Source organism: Parambassis ranga, chromosome 13 (assembly GCF_900634625.1).
Source record: "Parambassis ranga chromosome 13, fParRan2.1, whole genome shotgun sequence".
In the NCBI taxonomy this organism is placed as follows: Eukaryota; Metazoa; Chordata; class Actinopteri; family Ambassidae; genus Parambassis; species Parambassis ranga.
Genome location: NC_041033.1, coordinates 11,525,523 through 11,542,826, shown reverse-complemented (window position 1 = coordinate 11,542,826; position 17,304 = coordinate 11,525,523). Strand labels below are relative to the sequence as shown.

The window sequence follows — 17,304 nt, the reverse complement described above, 5'->3', positions numbered from 1 at the left end:
TGAGGCTTGTTGTTGGTTTGTTAACTTGCATTCAGTGCAGGCATCATTGAGCAAAACAGTTTACTATACTACCACTAAAAGGTATAAGGATAATAATCAGACCTCCGATGATTAGTATAATGTTTTGATTATTGACTTAAACTAGTTATTTTTGGTGCAAACAGTAACACATGAAAACAATAAAGCCATAAATGTAATTTCCCTCCATGACTTCTCGATGACTGATGAATGAGAAGTTGTGTGCCTGCAGCCCCCCTGAGCTCTGCTGTGCTGCATCACACAGACGTGGGAGTGGCCTACAGCAGTGTTAGGTTTTAAATCCACACGTGGTCTGGGTCTTGGGCTTGTTTAGCACCGCGTACACAACTAGAAACTTCTGACCAACTCATGCCAGCGAACTGCCCACGTCTATCGCTGCAGGGGCAGACGGGACTACACGAAGGTTTTTTTTTCATAGCTTAGCAAAATGCCATCTTACCCCCTGAACCAGTTTGCTGACCTGGAAGAAATGATGTGCAAGGTAAACGAAACACGCAAAGAAAGTTGAGCGGAGAACGCAAAGCAAAAGTTTGCCAGAGGGTGAGGGGGTGGAGGAGGAGGAGGAGGGAGTTAGCCTGCTAGCTTTGCTAACTTCATGGAGTTTTGTCTCGTCTCGTTTAGCTGTCGTGTAGCCGGGAAATGGTTGTTGTGCTGCTTCAAAGTCTTACTCGAAGTGTTACGGTGATTTGAACTGAAAGCTAAAGCTAACTTGTGATAAAGTTTGTGCTAACAGTTCATTCCAACACGGGCCCGTTAGTGTCCACTAACTAGCTTACAAGTCGCTACTTAATAAGCGCTAATATGTCCGTGTTATGAAGGTAAAGGTGTGTATGAAGTAAAGACCGAGACAACAAACAACAACAACAAACCTGTTGAAACATGTTTAGCTAAGTGGACGGTCCGCAGCACAGGCGAGCTGTTACTGTACTGCTTATATGCTAAGTCCCCGCATACTGCTTCTATTACTCTGGAAAAAATCAGATAAAAACGGTAAAGTGTCTTTGACGACAATGATGTGATAGTATTTAGTTTTTAAAGTACAGTCTAGTAAAAGTTTGTCTTTGAGCTTATTTAGAAAAGTGTGTCTTTTTATGTCTGTGTGTAAATTTGTGATGATGGACAAACATCCTATTACACATAATATAGCAGACTATAGTGCAGTGTTTTGTAGTGTCTGTGGTAAATAAAATAACTGTAGTGAGTGTGAAAGTTAGCTGAATACAGTACCAATAGTATTTAATGTTTTGTGGGAGGAATCAGTCATGAGCTGGTGTGTGTGTGTGTTAAATTGAATTAACAGCAGTAGTTCAGTTTCAAGTCTCAGTGTCTCAGCAGCTGAATTTAATGCAAGTAGGAGCAGCTAACATGGCGTTTTGCCTCTGAAAACTTTCCTGCTGCTTTCATAGACATTGGATGGGGAAAAAGAGACATGGCAGATCCAGTAGATGCATACTAGTGACTGCTGCAAACAAAAAACCTAATTGAGTAATTAATTGAGATGTGAACAGGTGTCTAAGCATTAAAGTGTTTTTTTTCTGCTTTCCAGCATTTACTGAATCTCGATCCGAGGGAGCAGCACGGAACGCCCCTCAGTTTGGCAATGAGAACACCTGGTTTCACCAGTGAGCCATGCAGAACCACCTCATTCTCTCTCTCGTCCCTCTCCTGCCTCCCCGCTGAGCCTTCACCCAGGGTATTTCAGACCCCCAGCCTATGGGGGCAGCAGCAATCAGAAAGTCCTCTGCCCTCCCAGCTTGGTAATTCCAGTCAGTGGGGGAAGTCGGGCTTCTTCTCTCAGCGGTCTGTCAGCATGATAGAGACCAGCAGCGCCACAGGAGCAAGTCTAGCCTGGCCAGGGACTGACACCGCAAAGAGCTCCGAAAGTGATATGAGCCCCACTGCCTCCTCCTCGTCTGCCTCATCCTCTTCACGCTATAAGACTGAACTGTGTCGATCTTTCACTGAGAATGGCTTATGCAAGTATGGCGGGAAGTGCCAGTTTGCCCATGGGCCAGACGAGCTGCGTGACCTTAGCAGACATCCTAAATATAAAACTGAGCTGTGTCGTACGTTTCACACCATCGGCTTCTGCCCCTACGGAATCCGCTGTCACTTTGTCCACAACAGCGAGGAAGAAATGAAACTCTCCTCTTCCCGCTCCTCATCATTTTCTTCCTCCTCCAACATTCCTCTCCAGCCACCTTCCTCCTCCTGCTCCCACAGACCTCCTCTTGTCAGACAGAGTTTCAGCTTCTCTGGGTTTCCTTCTGCTCCTCAGCAAGCTCTTCATCCTGCCCTTACTGGCTGTGCTTCTCCTGCCACTGCCCCCTTTTCACGTGCTCCATCAGCATCTCCTCCTTCCTGTGCTGACATCACTGATCTACTCTCACATGCCTTCCTTGAGATGGACTCTGCCTTTGAGGCCTCCCCTGGCCACCAGTACCAGCCCTCTATTGGCCAGGTCACAGCAGCAGATCCCCGCTCTCCATTCCTGCCTTCCCCTGACTCTGGCTGTTCTCCATGTGGGCTGTCTCCAACTGGCTCCCCGTCCTTGAGGCAAAGTCCCGGTGCCACAGGGGTTCTTCCAGGAGCACTTGGCGCTCGCTCCCTATCCTACACCTCTCTGTCAGACCAGGACCACGATGGAAGCAGTTCTGCTAGCTCAATCAGCGGGTCTGAGTCCTGTGGTGGCAGCAGCGAAAGCAACGGCAGACGCCTGGCAGTGTTCAGCCAGCTTTCTGTTCCTGAGGATGCTACAGGGTTCTGCCTTTAGGCTGGAACATACACATATACACAAACACACACACAATTTTTACACACTAAACACCTTTAAATACACTCCACCTTCCTTCCCACCAATCTTTGTATCTGTGTACTGTCAATGAAAGCAAAGACTGACTCTCTGAACACAGATTCCCCAGCTATACAAACGTCACACACCGTGGTGATGTTGAAATTGTGTTAAAGTCTTTGTTGCCACCAAAACGTAGATATTTCAGGGTGCTGCAGGCCTTTGATACTTTATCACAATAGTGTGCTAAGATGGCAAATTAAGACAAAGATATTGTAATCACAGTGTGATGGGCCTATTGATGTGCCTAACATTCAGTTCATTCACTTGTATCAGCAACTCAAGAATGTGACAAAGCCAAAGACATTTCAACCTTTCAGGTTATGGTGAGACAAACACATGACGTGACCTATGTTTATGACTCTCCATTAACTGTACACAGTGTTGTTTATAAGCTCGTGAAATGTATTTTTGTTTTTCTCATTACTGTAAAGTCTTGAGGCTGCGTTTAGGCTCCTCAAACCTGAATGTTACGTTTTTAAAGGATGTGCCTGTACCGTTATTGAACAGGTCGTGTTACGTGGTTGAACTAAGATTTGCTGTTTGGATTTGTTTGTTTGTTCGGACGGACGTGAGCAGGGGGTAAGATTCTTTAATTTATATCACTCTATAAGAGAATGAAGAGGACCTTGGTTTGTTGTAAGAAAAAGCTGAACGGGCTTGTATGCAGTGTGCCATGTTCGTGATGCACCATCGTCTGTGCCATTTCGGGCGCCTTCACTGGGTTTATTATGCAGAGCGTGACGGCACAGTCCATCAGTCAGATGCCGTCACATTATTTTGCATCTTGTTTTTTTATAACCTGAAATAATGTGAGCGTGGAAAAGACGAGTGAGTATTTCCTTTCACTCATGGTGCTACTGTGTATTTTAGATTATTTTAACATTCCTATCGGTGGGGTCTATCTCCTTCCTTGTCCACAGATACATTTTTTTTTTTTACAGGCTGTTCATGTTTTCGTTGCTCTCACCCGCTGCTCACTGCATGTCTGTTGTCATTCAGTATTAATTCTCATTTCTACAGCTTTGTACTGTTTCAAATGTGCAGCGTCCTGCCTGGTTTGTTGCCTTACTGAGCTTAGATACCAGCGCACTGTAGGGTTAGGGTACATTTGCTTAGTGTTTTAGAAAGGTTTACTTGGCTGTTTTGTGTGTTTATGATGTAGTTTGGTTAGGAGAACAGACACTGCCCTGTTCCTGGTCTATTTAAAATTGCCTTTTCATCAACATGTTTGAGGCTTGTTTAGTGGTAAAGGTGATCATCTTTAGTAAATTAATTTCTTTAATTTATTTTAACGTATTTATAGAGGACTTTGAGTTGTTAATGCTTGTATCAAGTTTAATATATTTTTGCCTTGTTTTTTTTGCTTTTTTTGTACTGGAAATAAAGTTTGTTTTTTAAACTGTTTTGCTTAATCACCTTCTCTGTGTTTCAATTGATCCTTGAGCCATGTATTAGGTGCTCGTGTTGAACCAAGTGAAAACTTGCTGCAGTTTGTTCACTAAAGTGGTCACATGTGAGGCTGCAGGAAGCAGATATGAAAAGGAAACGAGGTTTTTTTTTTAAATGCAGTCACAAATCTCCTATAATCCCGTAGGGTCAAATTATTCAAAGAAATTTAAAACGCATGTTTTTCATGAAAGTTGTCGTTCAAAATGCTTTGATTTTTCTCCTCCATAAGACACTGGTACAAATGTAGCTGCTATATGAAATTAGTCCAAGTTATATGCAGCATAAATCACCAAAAAATTACCTGACAGTAAGACAGAATGTGGAAGCAGTGCTCATGATTGCCTCTTAAGTCAATAACATTCTTCGTTCTAATATAGTTTTCCTTGTTTTATTACATTAAAAACAAACAGTAGAAGCTATGTGAATAAGTGAATGCACAGCCGCTGCAGACTGAAGTGATGCCTTGTAAAATAAAAGTCTCACGTTCTTAAATTTCAGATGCAGGTTTTGCATTTTCAATTCTGATTTAAGCAAGTTTGTCAAGTCATGCCTGTCTCAGCCGCTAAGCAGGAGGATAGCAGGCCGCTGGTGGTGTGTAAATGTGTGTGCAGTAATGCCACTAAGATTTCATGTGGAGATAAGAAGTCTTTTGTTTGGAGGTTTAATCTTTCCAGTCCTGGGTTCATTTCCTCCCTCACCGCCTCTACTGAGTCCATCTCTCCCTCTGCATCTTTAACTCACATCATTTTACCTTCTTCTGTGCACAAGTGTTATGTTGTGAAGCAACCGACACACTAAGGTGACACAGTATGCATGTAACCACCACAATGCAGCTAAACGAAGCCATATTTATTTTAGCCTGATATCTGATGATGCATTCAAGGAAACGTCTTCTTCATTAACTACAAATAACTGAAGACAAACTGAATAAATTAGGGTTAATTCTTAAAAGATGCATGCTCATGGCTGACCCTCTAGGAATCTTTCACACTCACACACACACACACAAGGGCTATTATCTCCTCACTGTTAACATGAGATGGGCTGGCTGTCTGGGAGTGATTAGTGGCTGTGAAGGGGTTAAAGGCATGTGTGTGCTCGTATGGTTTCAGTGTGTTTGTGCTGCATTGTGTCCTATAGACATTCTCCCACACTCTTGCCCTGTGGGACATAGGAAAGGCAGGCAGATGGCTGTATTCAGGTCCACCGCGGGTCAACATATGGCCCCGAGAGACAAAGTTTGTGTTTGTGTGTGTGTGCCAGAGAGAGAATCTTTAGCCTTACTATGCATGAGTGGAGGAAGCTGAATGAGGTAGTGGGAAAAAAAGAAGAAAGCAGTGAAAAAGAGATTTTAGGATAAAAGGACAATTTAAGAGGATGAAAATGGGTGTTTTTTTCTGTGAGATCGTACAGATTTAAAGCAGCAACCTGACTGTAAGCAGAAGCTGTGAGCAACATAAAGCAGGCACACAAGTAAGAAGCTAGATATTGATAGCTTTATTCAAGCTTTTATAATAAACCATATACTCCTGACCACTAATGTTTATGCCGGTTAATCTTGCTAACTGCTACTGATGCTGTTATATTCACATTTTGGACGCATACACTACCGTTCAAAAGTTTGGGGTGACTTGGATATGTCTTTATTTTTTTTATGTTTTTTTTTTTAATGAAGCTAGCATTAGTAATCTGACATACAGTCTAGACATTGTTAATGTGGTAAATAACTGTTCTAGTTAGAAAAGGCTGATTTTTAATGGAATATATACGAAGGTATACAGAGGCCCTTTGACAGCAGCCATCACTCCTATGTTCTAATGGTACATTGTGTTAGCTAATCGAGTTAAAAAGGCTAATTGATGATTAGAAAACTTCTGTGAAAATATGTTAGTACAGCAGAACTGTTATGCTGATCAGAAAAGCTATAGAACTGGCCTAGTGACCCCGACCTTTTGAACGGTAGTGTAGTAAAAAGGAAAAAAGTCCAATCTGCCCAGAGGTTGGTTTTTTAATTTAATGTTCAAAATAATCTCCCTTAGAGGTCAAGGCAAGGTCAACAATTTAATACTTTAGTATTTTATTGAGTAGGCTACACAATTATTAATTGCACCTGCTGATTTCAATCAGTCTGTGAGCCGCTTTCAGGAAAACTAACCCAGGTCAATTGTTTCTCGCAACTTCTCACACTACAAAAGCCTTTGGCTGCTCTGTGTGGACAGTGTTACTGAATTGTTGCAAATCATCAATTTGAGAGAGTGAATGCTAGAATTACTTGTGCACCCCCAACACCTCTTTTCTTTCCTACAGCCCTTGAACACACCCCTCCTCCTCCTTCTCCTCCTCCTCCTCCCTCCATTCACCTTCCTTCTTTGTGAGTGCATTGGGTGACATTATTGTGATGCAGGAGGAAGGGGAGTAAAGCTGCGTGGAGCAGAAATGAACAGCTGTTGCTGAACTGTCATCATCACTGTCTCCACATTCCCTCACTTCCCTCTTTGGGACATTTGAAACCTATGTCACTCTTTTCCTCTTTCCACTATCACACCTTCATCTTTTTTCTTTTCTCTTACTGCTTCCTCCTCGTACAAAACTGCCCCCTTTGCTCTAATAAACTTCTCTTTTCTACCTTTCATCTCCCTCCAGCCTCCTGTAGAGGCTCTTCATTCTCTCCATCTCATTTTCCTCTCGCCCACTCTCTCAATCTCCTCCTGCACCAGCTTTCTACAGTTCTACCCCCCTCCTGGTCTTTCTCTCTAATCCCTCCTTCTGATTTCTTTTTTTCTTCTTCTTTCCACAGGGGATTTGGGCTAAGTGTTTAATGGGTTGCAACAAATGGGCAAAAGAGTGGGCTATAGTCAGGTGCTGCACATTTATGCAGACGCCCAACTCAATTTCTCTGACTGTTTTTTTTTTTCACAGCATTCCTGCAGTTGTATAGATGTTCCAAAAAAAAACACACATCCTGCTGTCACCTTCATACACTATGCAGCTCAACAGGGCCAGAGAGCACTTATAACTAAGGATCTTATTTAACTTTCTTCAGATCATTCAAGGACTCTCCTCTCAGAGAGCTGTGTGCCAACCCAAGAGTTATGTTAAAATAAAGGATCACTTCCTTTTGAGATTCCAAAAACAAAATTCTTCAATAGAAATAATCAAAATTAAAGCTCATTTATAAGACTGTTAAATCATTACAATTGAACACTATCATTAACAACACACAGCGTCCATCCTGTTTGTAATATAACCCTGGTGACCTCACTTTGGTGATTGTCTTTGAAGAGTTTTAAATGCTCCCTTGAGAGCCAAAGAACCCATTTCACAGCTGTTTCTTCTCTCTTCATGTGAAAAAAACTAATAAAAGAGCCTTTTTTAGACGATTATTCTGTCGTTATCTGAATAAGTTGGACTCATGTCTGAACTTTCAACATGAATGAAGCCTCTCCTCACCCAGGGCAGAGAGATTATAAGGACAGGGTTCACAGAAAGACGAGGACGTGTCATGCACTAATGAAACGAGACGTAGGAGGCTTTACAGTGTCGCGCATACAGAACATATACATACAGTGTAACAGTGACCTACAGTCTGACAAAATGCACTGTTAAATGTCATCATTAATGATTAGCATGCTGACATGAATATATACAGTATGCTGCATCCATTGGCTGCTCTCCATGATTTTTTTTCCCTACACAACAGACTGTCCTTTTATACACAAATTCCACTGTATTGCTGTCATTCACGGTAACAGGTATTATGTCAAATACTCAAGAGGCCAGAGTTTCCTCTTGTATAAAACAAATAGTCATGTTATATGACAGTAATGACTGTTGTCACAGCAGTAAGAGCAATTATGGAAATTAACATGAGCAGTTTTAGGTTTAAGCACCGAGCCTGAAGCAAAGAGACACTGAATGAATAAAGTTGTATTTAAAGAGCTTTATTGTGTAAAACTTTCACACTAAAGGCAGTGAAATACTGGAACACAGCCAGAAGTACATAAATAAAACCAGACTGAGCACTATAATCCATCAACAGTGTCAATGTGCTGCCACAGTAAATACAGTAAAGATCTTATCTGATCTGTGGTTGTGAGCTTACAAACACTGAACTCACGCTGACCACGTTTAACTGTACTTACTGTTCAGCTTGCTGGGACCAAACTTTCGTATTGAATCTCAGTGACTCTCGCACTTACAGTAGAACCTCTTAATACCAAGCTCATGATATGGCTCAAAAACATGAAAGAAATATTAATAACTTAAGTAGGTGTGATGGGAGATGGGACTGCTGCTTCTAGTACACACACTGTGGACTGTTATTATGCAAAAACAACAACATTTCCTCCATAAAAAATATCTGTCCAGTACGCACTGTGGTTTTTACAGTGTCATGGAAAAAGTGGTGATATATTAGCTTATTTACCTACTAATTATGGGAAATAGGTGTGTATAAACACATATTTTAAAGTAACTGTGATGACTGACAAAACAAATTTGGAATGACAATGGTGAATATTCATACAAATACAAGGCAATAGGGGCTTTTTATGGCACTGTCAGAACCAACTTTCTCCCGTGTACTGAAAGATAGAGTAACAATGTATGAGAACAGGGAGACACTGGAAATAACATGGCAAATGTGTGGACTGGTAAAATATCAGACATGACTAATGGCAGCTTTATGTGTCCCTCTAGTGGCGATTAGAGGAAACATCATTTATAAGAACAGTGTGTGTTTTACTTTAAGGTCTCTTAATGTACCTTGTTTTTCTTGTGTTGTCATAAAACTATTACAGCATTCAGGGAAAAATAAATAACACAAACTGCACATACTTACTGCCTCAAAGGTTAAAGACTACTTTTATACAAAACTAAATCTCATCATAAATGTACCTAAGACATCCTGTGATGCAGGGTTTGCAGCTTATTGTATTCCCAACACATAAATGTCTACATATCAATGCTGTACAACAGACAACCATGCATATCATGGTGCAAACAAAACTACAATCTGTAAACCCAGTCTGAGTGAGAAAACTGTGAAATGTGACACCTGTGCAGAGAAGGTTCTGTACATGTCTCCTCTGTAAGAAAAGCTGGGACTAGAAATGGACTAGATCTGTATTTTGCCCTGGCAATTATATTTAAATGACCACCAGCATACCTAAAGCACTCAGCTCCTATAGGCAGTCCGCTAGAATGCAGAGCAAAGCACCAGGAGCTGGAGCAGGACCTCTGTGTGTGTGAGTGTGCGTGCTGAGAAACATAATCACTAACACATTAGATCTAAAGGTTTTCATTGGCTCACTAGTACTCTTTGAATAAATGCAAAAACAGATGTGACAGTCCGGAAATATCTTCAAAATGACAAAAATGATTACGTCTTAACCCAACACATTATAAAGAACTGACAAACCGTATGATTTACTATACATTCACATTACTGTATTCTTAGCCACACACCATTAACACTGCTTTCAAAACACAGGCCGAGTAAGATCAATCAGGCCAGGCTCCGCTTATCTGAACTGAAATGAGCAATAACCACTAACTTCAAACGAAGATACAAAAAAATAAAAGGTGAGCACTGTCAGGGATATCTAGTTGTTGGAATTGTCTGGGCAGTCCAGTTTGACACAGTTTCAGGAATCATGGTGTGATTCACTCTGTGGAAGAACAGGACTTACTCTCCTCTGATTAGACACTTTTCATCAGCACAGAAGATCAGGTCACAACTTCTGGATAACCACCTGAAACTTACCTGGCAAGACAAAATGAAGGAGAAGTGAACCCCTTGCTTTGCCCCCCTTTAATCATACAGTATATGCCTTAAGGGACTGCGGCCATTATATTCCCTTACATTAAATAGCACAAATTCTGATGGCACTTACAGGACGGCATGACTGAGACCTCAGCTGTCACCACACTGTCCATACCGAGGTTAGATAAAGCTCCTCTCACCACACCACATGAAAACGCAAGATACTGAGAGAAAAACACACTGTGATTAGACTCAGCTGCAACACAAGGAGGATTCTGATACCCCTGGCTTTATGTGTATTGTGTTAGTCTGTGACATTGTGGTTTAACCTTAGGAGCCTGATCCAGGTACTGCTTTCCACCGGAGAGCTGAGTCAGCAGAGCAAACTTATTGTCCTGCAGAACATAAGTTCCCTGTGGCAGAAACAAAACATACACATACGGTGCAAAGCAAAATATATGAATGCACATGCTCCCAATCCACAAGATAGATGGCGGTAGAATGAAATATTCGGTACAGGGGACAGGGATGAGAAAGACAATAGATGTGCCTTTCAAATTTACCTGGTGGTTTGTTCTGAGGTTGTCAACCTGTCGCCTAAACACCTTTGTCCAGAAATCTTTACAGATAAACTTCATTATATCCAACTCATCCTTAAAGCTGGGGGAGTCCCTGGTCAACCTACAAAAAGCAAACATCAGCCAAGATGTTCCCCATAATCAGAAAAGGAATGTCCAACAGTCAATTGGTGCTTTTCCATTATGTGTGCATGTGGTCTACCTCTCAATGAGTCCTTGTCCCACTCTGAAGCCCATGCCTTCCAGGACAGAGACACAGATAGCTCTGTCCTGGACAGAAGGAACAGACACTAACGTTAGGAACAGTGAGCTGTAATCTGATTGGCCAGAGGAATTATTAGGTAAAGATAACAATGGATTGAGCGTTAGCAGGATGATGAGGATGTTTTCATTCCGTGCTGAAGGTTTTTTTTTCAATTCTGCGTTAAACCCACCTTGTTGTCCATCTCTCCTTTACTGGACTGCTGCTCTTTGTAAACATGCGACACGATCTCCATATGGAGAAATTCAAACAGAGCCTCGTCTACCATTCCTGACGAGAACACACAAGACTTTAACAACCAATATCCACACCAACGTTACATTGAGTAAATGGAGTCAGACTTCAAACGACACAGTGAATATGAAAATCCCGTTACACTGCTTAGCGTTAGCTAGCTAGAAGGTTAGCACTGAGCAGCTGTTGTGCGCTATCGAGAAAACCCAGGCTAGTTTCTCCTATATTCGTATATGGCAGAAAGTGGGGGGAAGAAAGCATAAGTATGTCATTGCTAATACAAATAATAAACAGTAGTTAGATCTACAGTACCTGTCAAATAGCGGTGGGCTACAGCAACACGAAGTGTAGTCTGCTTCCTGTGTCACACTCGTTATTCTCGCGAGAGTTGTTAAGGAGCTCGGTTGTATTACGCACAGATGCACGACTTTCCGTTACTTGGTTGTGCTTTTGTGTACATGGAGGCGTGGATGAGTGAGTGCTCCTGTTGCTTTTAAACATCTTTGGGGATGAGGGGGAAGTTTGACAGCGGACAGCGTTCATGCGTCAACAAAGAACAATAATACAACACTCGCTGTCAAGCGAAAGGCTGCAACCATAATGCCTCCAATCTGAAGCTCATCTCCGGTTTGCTCGTTGCTGCGTTCGTCTTCCAATCGTGGCACGAAACGTAGGTCATGTGACACCATGACTGCAATCAGATTGGTTCTTGGAAAACAAGCTACTTCCGTATTTCTCATGTGACTAGTGTTTTGGCATTTCAGAGAAGGTTTGGATTTTTTTTTACGATTAAAGCAGTTTAGTGTCTATTTCAAATGTATGTTTTATCTAAAGCTACAAACTTCGGAAAATCACGTATTTCTCTTGTGTTGCTAGTGCCACTATTTTGTACCAGCTGTAGCTAGAATCGCTTGAGCCTTGCTAACGGAAGTACGGTTTGGGTGTTCGTGCAGTTATGTCCAGCAGGTACCAGATAGTGGTCCAGGGCGAGGCTTCTGAAACAGACTCTGACGATGAGGTCTACATCACTTCACTGCCTGCTCCCCAAACTGCCACCGCCAGTGGAGCCAAGGTTGTATTGCAGGCATCGTATTCAGAGACGTCAGCCAAAAGCTTCTTTAATGAATTTATATTTGATGTGATAAATGATTTGTCCGCGGATGCTCTCAGGTTCCAGGAGAGGCGTCTGAAACAGACAGCGAAGAAGAACCGGAGCAGGCTGTCCGAGCCTCTGCAGTGAGCCAGGAGAGCGCTCAAATACTCCGGAGAGACCTACCCCCTCTGATTGTAGTCAGAGACCACCCTGATATACAGTCTATAGTGGAAGACAGACCAAGCCCCACGCACAGGCCACATGGTGAGGGATGCTGCAAATAATAGTATTGTTGACCTAAATGTCCACCTACCAGCTTTACCTTACAGACTTCAGTTGTTTTTAAATGTACACGTCAGTTGAGTCAAGTCAGTTTGTAAACCGAACTCTTCACAGGTGAAACCCTTTTACAACAGAAGCTGCAAGAGTCTAACAGCCGGCTGTATTCTGACGTGGGACAGATGGTGCGGCAGGTTTATGGCAATGCTAGCAGAGAGGTATGGTTATTGACCAATAGTATGCATATTAAAATATATAAAGTAGATATTCATTTATTTGTCTACTATAGAATGAAAGGATTTACCAACATATAACACTGCTTTATACAAAGACACAGCAAACAAGATTTGGAAACAATCATTTACTTTTCATCAATATTTTATGTTTTTTGGTCTGTTTTTGTGACAGGTACGCATCGCAACATCTCAACTGAATGCATCTCAGGGCGCCATCATCAACACGTCCCACAGCATCAGATTAATCCTGGATGATTTGAAGGCTGTGTCCGAGAAGATTGACATCATCACTAGCTGTCAAATACTGCCAGATATAAACATCAATAATCCAAATAATCATACAGAAGCTGTGCCATGAAGAATGTACATGTAAAAAAAACACATTATTTAAAGTTTCACTGAACATCAGAGTTGGACTACTGGACAGTGGACAATATATTGTATCAGCACAACTTCTGGGTTACAGTAAAAACTGTGCCTATGTATCTAAACAGAACCCTTTTTAAGTCATGCACTGTATGCATTTATCTCTTCTGGAGGCTTATGATGATCCAGATTTCCGGCAGTCTTGTACAGATTGCCTTATTTGTAATTTTGGTTTTATATTGTCTGTTTAAAAAAATAAAATGTAAATATATGCAACACAATAAACATAAGACTGAATTCAATTCAATCAATAATGTTCAATATGGATGTATTGAAACAATAGAAACATTTTTTATTAGACATATTAAACATAAACCTAACTTAACAAAATGAATTCAGCAAAACACATTTGTTAATTTGGCAGTGTAAATATACTTTACTCAGCTGGCTGAATATATGAATAAAACAGTAATATTGCAGACACAGTGTCTCAGAACATACAGTACTGCTCAGTGTTGGTTAAACATTCGCCACTTAATGGAAGTCATTTTGTCACAGACAAAAAGATCAGAATACCAGTAAATGTCCACTGACATTATCAGAGACAGGTATTCACACAGTAGCACATGAATCCATCTTTTGTACCCATTGGTTGACATCATGTCAGACAGGAGTGTAGACGTACACCAGCACCACTACCAGCAGGTTGAGGACTGTGCCCACAATACCCACAATGCCGAGCATGTCGTCTGGGTCAACCTTGCATCGTTGAGACTCAGAAAGCACGGTTACAGCATCGTCCTCCTGAAAGAGAGAATTCTCTTTATTTTATAGCAATAATTGTGATGTAGTTCAGCCACAGGATGGCGCCATCGATACACACAACAGATGTTTAAGTCCATAACTGTACTGCAATATTCTATGACCCACATGAACACAAAAGGTAACTGCTCCACTCTATTTACTGGACAGTCTGAATTACTTAATGAACATTTTATCAAATTATAATATAAAAAATTAATTAACGTATATGGAAGTGACATCCTACAAATGGCACACATGTCTCAGGTGTCCATGAGTTAAGAGCTCCACCAAACATTTTTCTCTCTACTCCTGTCACATAGTTTAAAAAAATATTTATTTATCTATTAACAAAATATTTATTTAATATAGACACATAATAGTAATAGTTATTCAAGTCTGTTCATCATTTGTCGTATTCTGTATTCTATTATTTTCTCTCTCGTGGTGACGTTGTAGAAAGCGTGATCAGAATTGTATCTACCATCGTACCTCTCGGGTGTTCTTCTTTCCTCGGTTACTCCTCAGTTCCCATAATGTCTCCATTTGTCGCCTCAACTTCTCAAAAAGAGGAGCAAACACTAAGTGAACCTTTCCTCCACCTGAGTCCCAAAACAAATTGCAATCCAAAAGCCCACAGAGAGGATAAATGACAGAACTGTGTCCACTGCTGGAGTTAAAATCCCATGTATCCTCTCCTCTTAGGGCTCTGGTCGCTCACAGGTCTGTAATAAATGAGAGGATAAAAGGAGGCTGCTTGGTTTTGTTCTGTGTCTAGTAGCACAAAGTGTCACACAAGGCCAAGAAGCTGCCCGGCTACCCTGCTTGTTTGTGTGTCAGGTCATATATAGATGTGTTTGTCCAGTGGGTAATGTTAGCTGAGTGAGAAAGGAGACCTGAGATACTTCCAAGTGACATCGCTTGTCCCCTCTCATTTGCATGGTTTGATTATTATTGACATGCTATGATGGATGAGTTTTGCTATTTTACATATGAAGATGTATGACTGTATGGAAAATAGGAGTTAAGGCTTTAAGGAGGTAAACCAATTCTTATTGCTCAGAACTGTACACACAAGAAGGCAGAGCAGATTCTCATCTATTATATATGAAGCAGACTGAAGGGTTTGGCTTTGGGGATCCTTTATTGTAGAGATCCACTGAGGCTTCATTAGAGGGAGAGCTGAGGGGCAGAGGTGAAGTCTTAGGGTCATAGTGCTTCAGGCAACATGCACTCTCATTTCACTCCTTTAAATTAATATAATCTGACTTAAAAAGCCTGTACAAAAATAAAAAAGACAGACAAATGCTCACTGACTGCTGTGCAGCATCTGCAGCTCTGACTTTATTGGTACATTCTGCTTTGTTGACACAAGTTGGATCCATGTTGGTGGCTTTATGGCCAGTCAAGCATGTTAAATCAATGAGAGCGAGAGATCACTCTTGTTCAGCTTAACCAGTGTGTGAGAAAAGAAATGATAGTGACAGCATCAAGCAAACAGTCAACACAGAGAACATTCCGATATATAATAAATACTTTGACAGCAGCAGCTGAAGCGAAAAAATCTGCACTCCTGCCTCCTGCTGGTATGATAACTAGTAACTGCTAGTTCTTTAATGTATCAGTTAGTTATGAGAGAAATACACTTTATCAGGTGCATCTGGTTAACACAGGGCTTTAGTTAACCCTCAAAATTATGGACAGGAGTTATTTTTAGCCAAACACGTGCATACATCTATGTATGTGTAACAGCATTGTTCCCCTTCTGTTAATCTTATCCTCTGTTTTCATATCTTAAAACTGGAATAATTACTGTTGCTTCACTCCCCTCTCAGGAACTAAGGGTACAAGACCACAGAAGAAGGGAGGGAAGCAGTGAATCAATTGATGTAGGACTCTCCTGGGTTCCAAATAATGTGAGTATAATGAGACCCCAGAGACATGAAAATCTGCTAACTTCATTTGAGGAACCAGTTTTACAGCTAAAGAAGCAATTCTTGCATCCAAAGATATCTATTATCTCCCACTGTGTGTGTGCGTGCATGCACATCTATCAGTCCCAGCTGTGCTGACTGAGCTCCAGGCTTCGAGGGCTTCATGAGTGATAAGAAATTCAGAATGAGGGCAAACTCTGCAAACATCATTAAGACGGCAACATCAAAGCAGTTGGTGACAAAGACAAACAACATGAGAGAAGATGAAGATGGTCGTCACGTCCTCCTGTCAATCCTGTTGTAATATCAAAAATATATGCCAGAGCAGCTTTAGAAAATGGAAGCACGAAGGTCTGGAGTATGATAGTATGGGTACTGCTGTCAGTGATAGATTGATAAATGTGTTGCTTTATGTAGCTGAGTTCCTGGCAAAGGACGCCGTCATACACAAGGGTCTCATCAAACTCTTTAGTGTCACTGCAAGGCCGTCCATGGGGTAATATAACTTTTATAACTTTATAATTTGCATCCAATTATCTATATTTTTATTGATCAGCAAGATCAATAAATAAGATATTTCCATGGAGGGCTCCCGTGATGGGAGCTGTGCCTCAGTGCATTGTGATGTAAAGGACTTAGATCTTTGCAGGTACACTGTAGTATGTGCATTAAACAGCAGCCTAGGTGAATCCAAAGTAGCTAAACATGAGTAAAAACTACGTGACTCGGTGGGTATTTTCTTTCAAGGTTGAGTAAACGTCTGAGGGAATTGTTTCACTCAACAGGCAAGTAGGACATTATATTACTGTTTACATAAAGCATCTTTTCTCGTTGCAGTGACAGTAGCTTGAGGCTCACAGTCAGGGATGAGGTTCATGCTTGAACTAGCAAACAAACTAAAGACTAAAATAAGAACGCAGCAAACAATGAGCCAAAGCACAGAGGGAAGAGCGCAAGTGTCTGTGATATGAAGAGCACTGAGGGTATGAGAGATCAATCAAAACACATTATATCATTAAATCTATGATGGAGACCACTGGCTGGTGTGCATACACGTGTGTTTGGGTGTGTGTACGTGTATGTGTGGAGGGCAGAGCCCATATTAGCCAGGTCAATGGCCGTCTCATGGGACGCCCGAGGACACACTGTTAGTTTATACGGCTGGCTGAACATGGCTGCGCACAACAGTACAGGTCTGTCAAGCAGCTACGTATAAAGACCTCTGCTCTGTGGGTGGTAACCTCGTTCTCTGCCTGCCAGTGCATTCCACACAACACCGAATTAGGACACAAACCAGTGACACGCCAGGAGAGGAGCTAGAAGCAACAATGGCACGACGCATCAAGCTGAATCTGGTTGATAAAAAGTAAAAGTATAAATAGATAACTAGACAAGATTTTAGCCTTAATCTAGTC

At 41.4% G+C, this 17,304-nt stretch overlaps 3 protein-coding genes across 4 annotated transcripts; 2 read left to right on the top strand and 1 right to left on the bottom strand.

The window, feature by feature from the left end:
* The first annotated feature begins 364 nt into the window (after positions 1-364).
* On the top strand, positions 365-4,195 carry LOC114444858 (mRNA decay activator protein ZFP36L1). Its single transcript, XM_028419723.1, has 2 exons — positions 365-520; positions 1,586-4,195. Exons 1-2 carry the CDS (start codon positions 467-469, stop codon positions 2,810-2,812), a joined length of 1,281 nt encoding a protein of 426 aa, XP_028275524.1. The 5' UTR covers positions 365-466; the 3' UTR covers positions 2,813-4,195.
* A 4,072-nt stretch (positions 4,196-8,267) lies between these two features.
* On the bottom strand, positions 8,268-11,633 carry trappc6bl (trafficking protein particle complex subunit 6B, like). The gene is made up of 7 exons (XM_028420320.1): positions 11,493-11,633; positions 11,119-11,216; positions 10,887-10,954; positions 10,670-10,787; positions 10,436-10,519; positions 10,237-10,330; positions 8,268-10,106 (listed from the first exon to the last, which is right to left on the bottom strand). The coding sequence occupies exons 2-7, from the start codon at positions 11,212-11,214 to the stop codon at positions 10,075-10,077; spliced, it is 492 nt and encodes a 163-aa protein (XP_028276121.1). The 5' UTR covers positions 11,215-11,216; positions 11,493-11,633; the 3' UTR covers positions 8,268-10,074.
* Positions 11,634-11,848: 215 nt separating this feature from the next.
* bloc1s3 (biogenesis of lysosomal organelles complex-1, subunit 3) lies at positions 11,849-13,440 on the top strand. 2 transcript variants are annotated; one of them, XM_028420318.1, is made up of 5 exons: positions 11,849-11,949; positions 12,134-12,252; positions 12,351-12,537; positions 12,670-12,770; positions 12,961-13,440. In XM_028420318.1, exons 2-5 carry the CDS (start codon positions 12,136-12,138, stop codon positions 13,144-13,146), a joined length of 591 nt encoding a protein of 196 aa, XP_028276119.1. In that variant the 5' UTR covers positions 11,849-11,949; positions 12,134-12,135; the 3' UTR covers positions 13,147-13,440. The 2 variants fall into 2 exon arrangements, with proteins under 2 accessions (XP_028276119.1, XP_028276120.1); XM_028420319.1 differs by having other exon boundaries at positions 11,905-11,949; positions 12,057-12,252.
* The last annotated feature ends 3,864 nt before the right edge of the window (positions 13,441-17,304 follow it).

What these genes read in the sequence shown, in the direction of transcription:
- trappc6bl (XM_028420320.1), bottom strand. Translation starts at nt 11,214, where the DNA reads ATGGTAGACGAGGCTCTGTTTGAATTTCTCCATATGGAGATCGTGTCG. An exon ending in GGACAAGGACTCATTGAGAG is followed by an intron (nt 10,788 to 10,886) that starts GTAGACCACATG and finishes TGCTTTTTGTAG; the next exon opens with GTTGACCAGGGACTCCCCCA. An exon ending in ACCTCAGAACAAACCACCAG is followed by an intron (nt 10,520 to 10,669) that starts GTAAATTTGAAA and finishes TTTCTGCCACAG; the next exon opens with GGAACTTATGTTCTGCAGGA.
- bloc1s3 (XM_028420318.1), top strand. Translation starts at nt 12,136, where the DNA reads ATGTCCAGCAGGTACCAGATAGTGGTCCAGGGCGAGGCTTCTGAAACA. An exon ending in CCCCACGCACAGGCCACATG is followed by an intron (nt 12,538 to 12,669) that starts GTGAGGGATGCT and finishes AACTCTTCACAG; the next exon opens with GTGAAACCCTTTTACAACAG. An exon ending in ATGGCAATGCTAGCAGAGAG is followed by an intron (nt 12,771 to 12,960) that starts GTATGGTTATTG and finishes TTTTTGTGACAG; the next exon opens with GTACGCATCGCAACATCTCA.
- LOC114444858 (XM_028419723.1), top strand. Translation starts at nt 467, where the DNA reads ATGCCATCTTACCCCCTGAACCAGTTTGCTGACCTGGAAGAAATGATG. An exon ending in TGGAAGAAATGATGTGCAAG is followed by an intron (nt 521 to 1,585) that starts GTAAACGAAACA and finishes TCTGCTTTCCAG; the next exon opens with CATTTACTGAATCTCGATCC.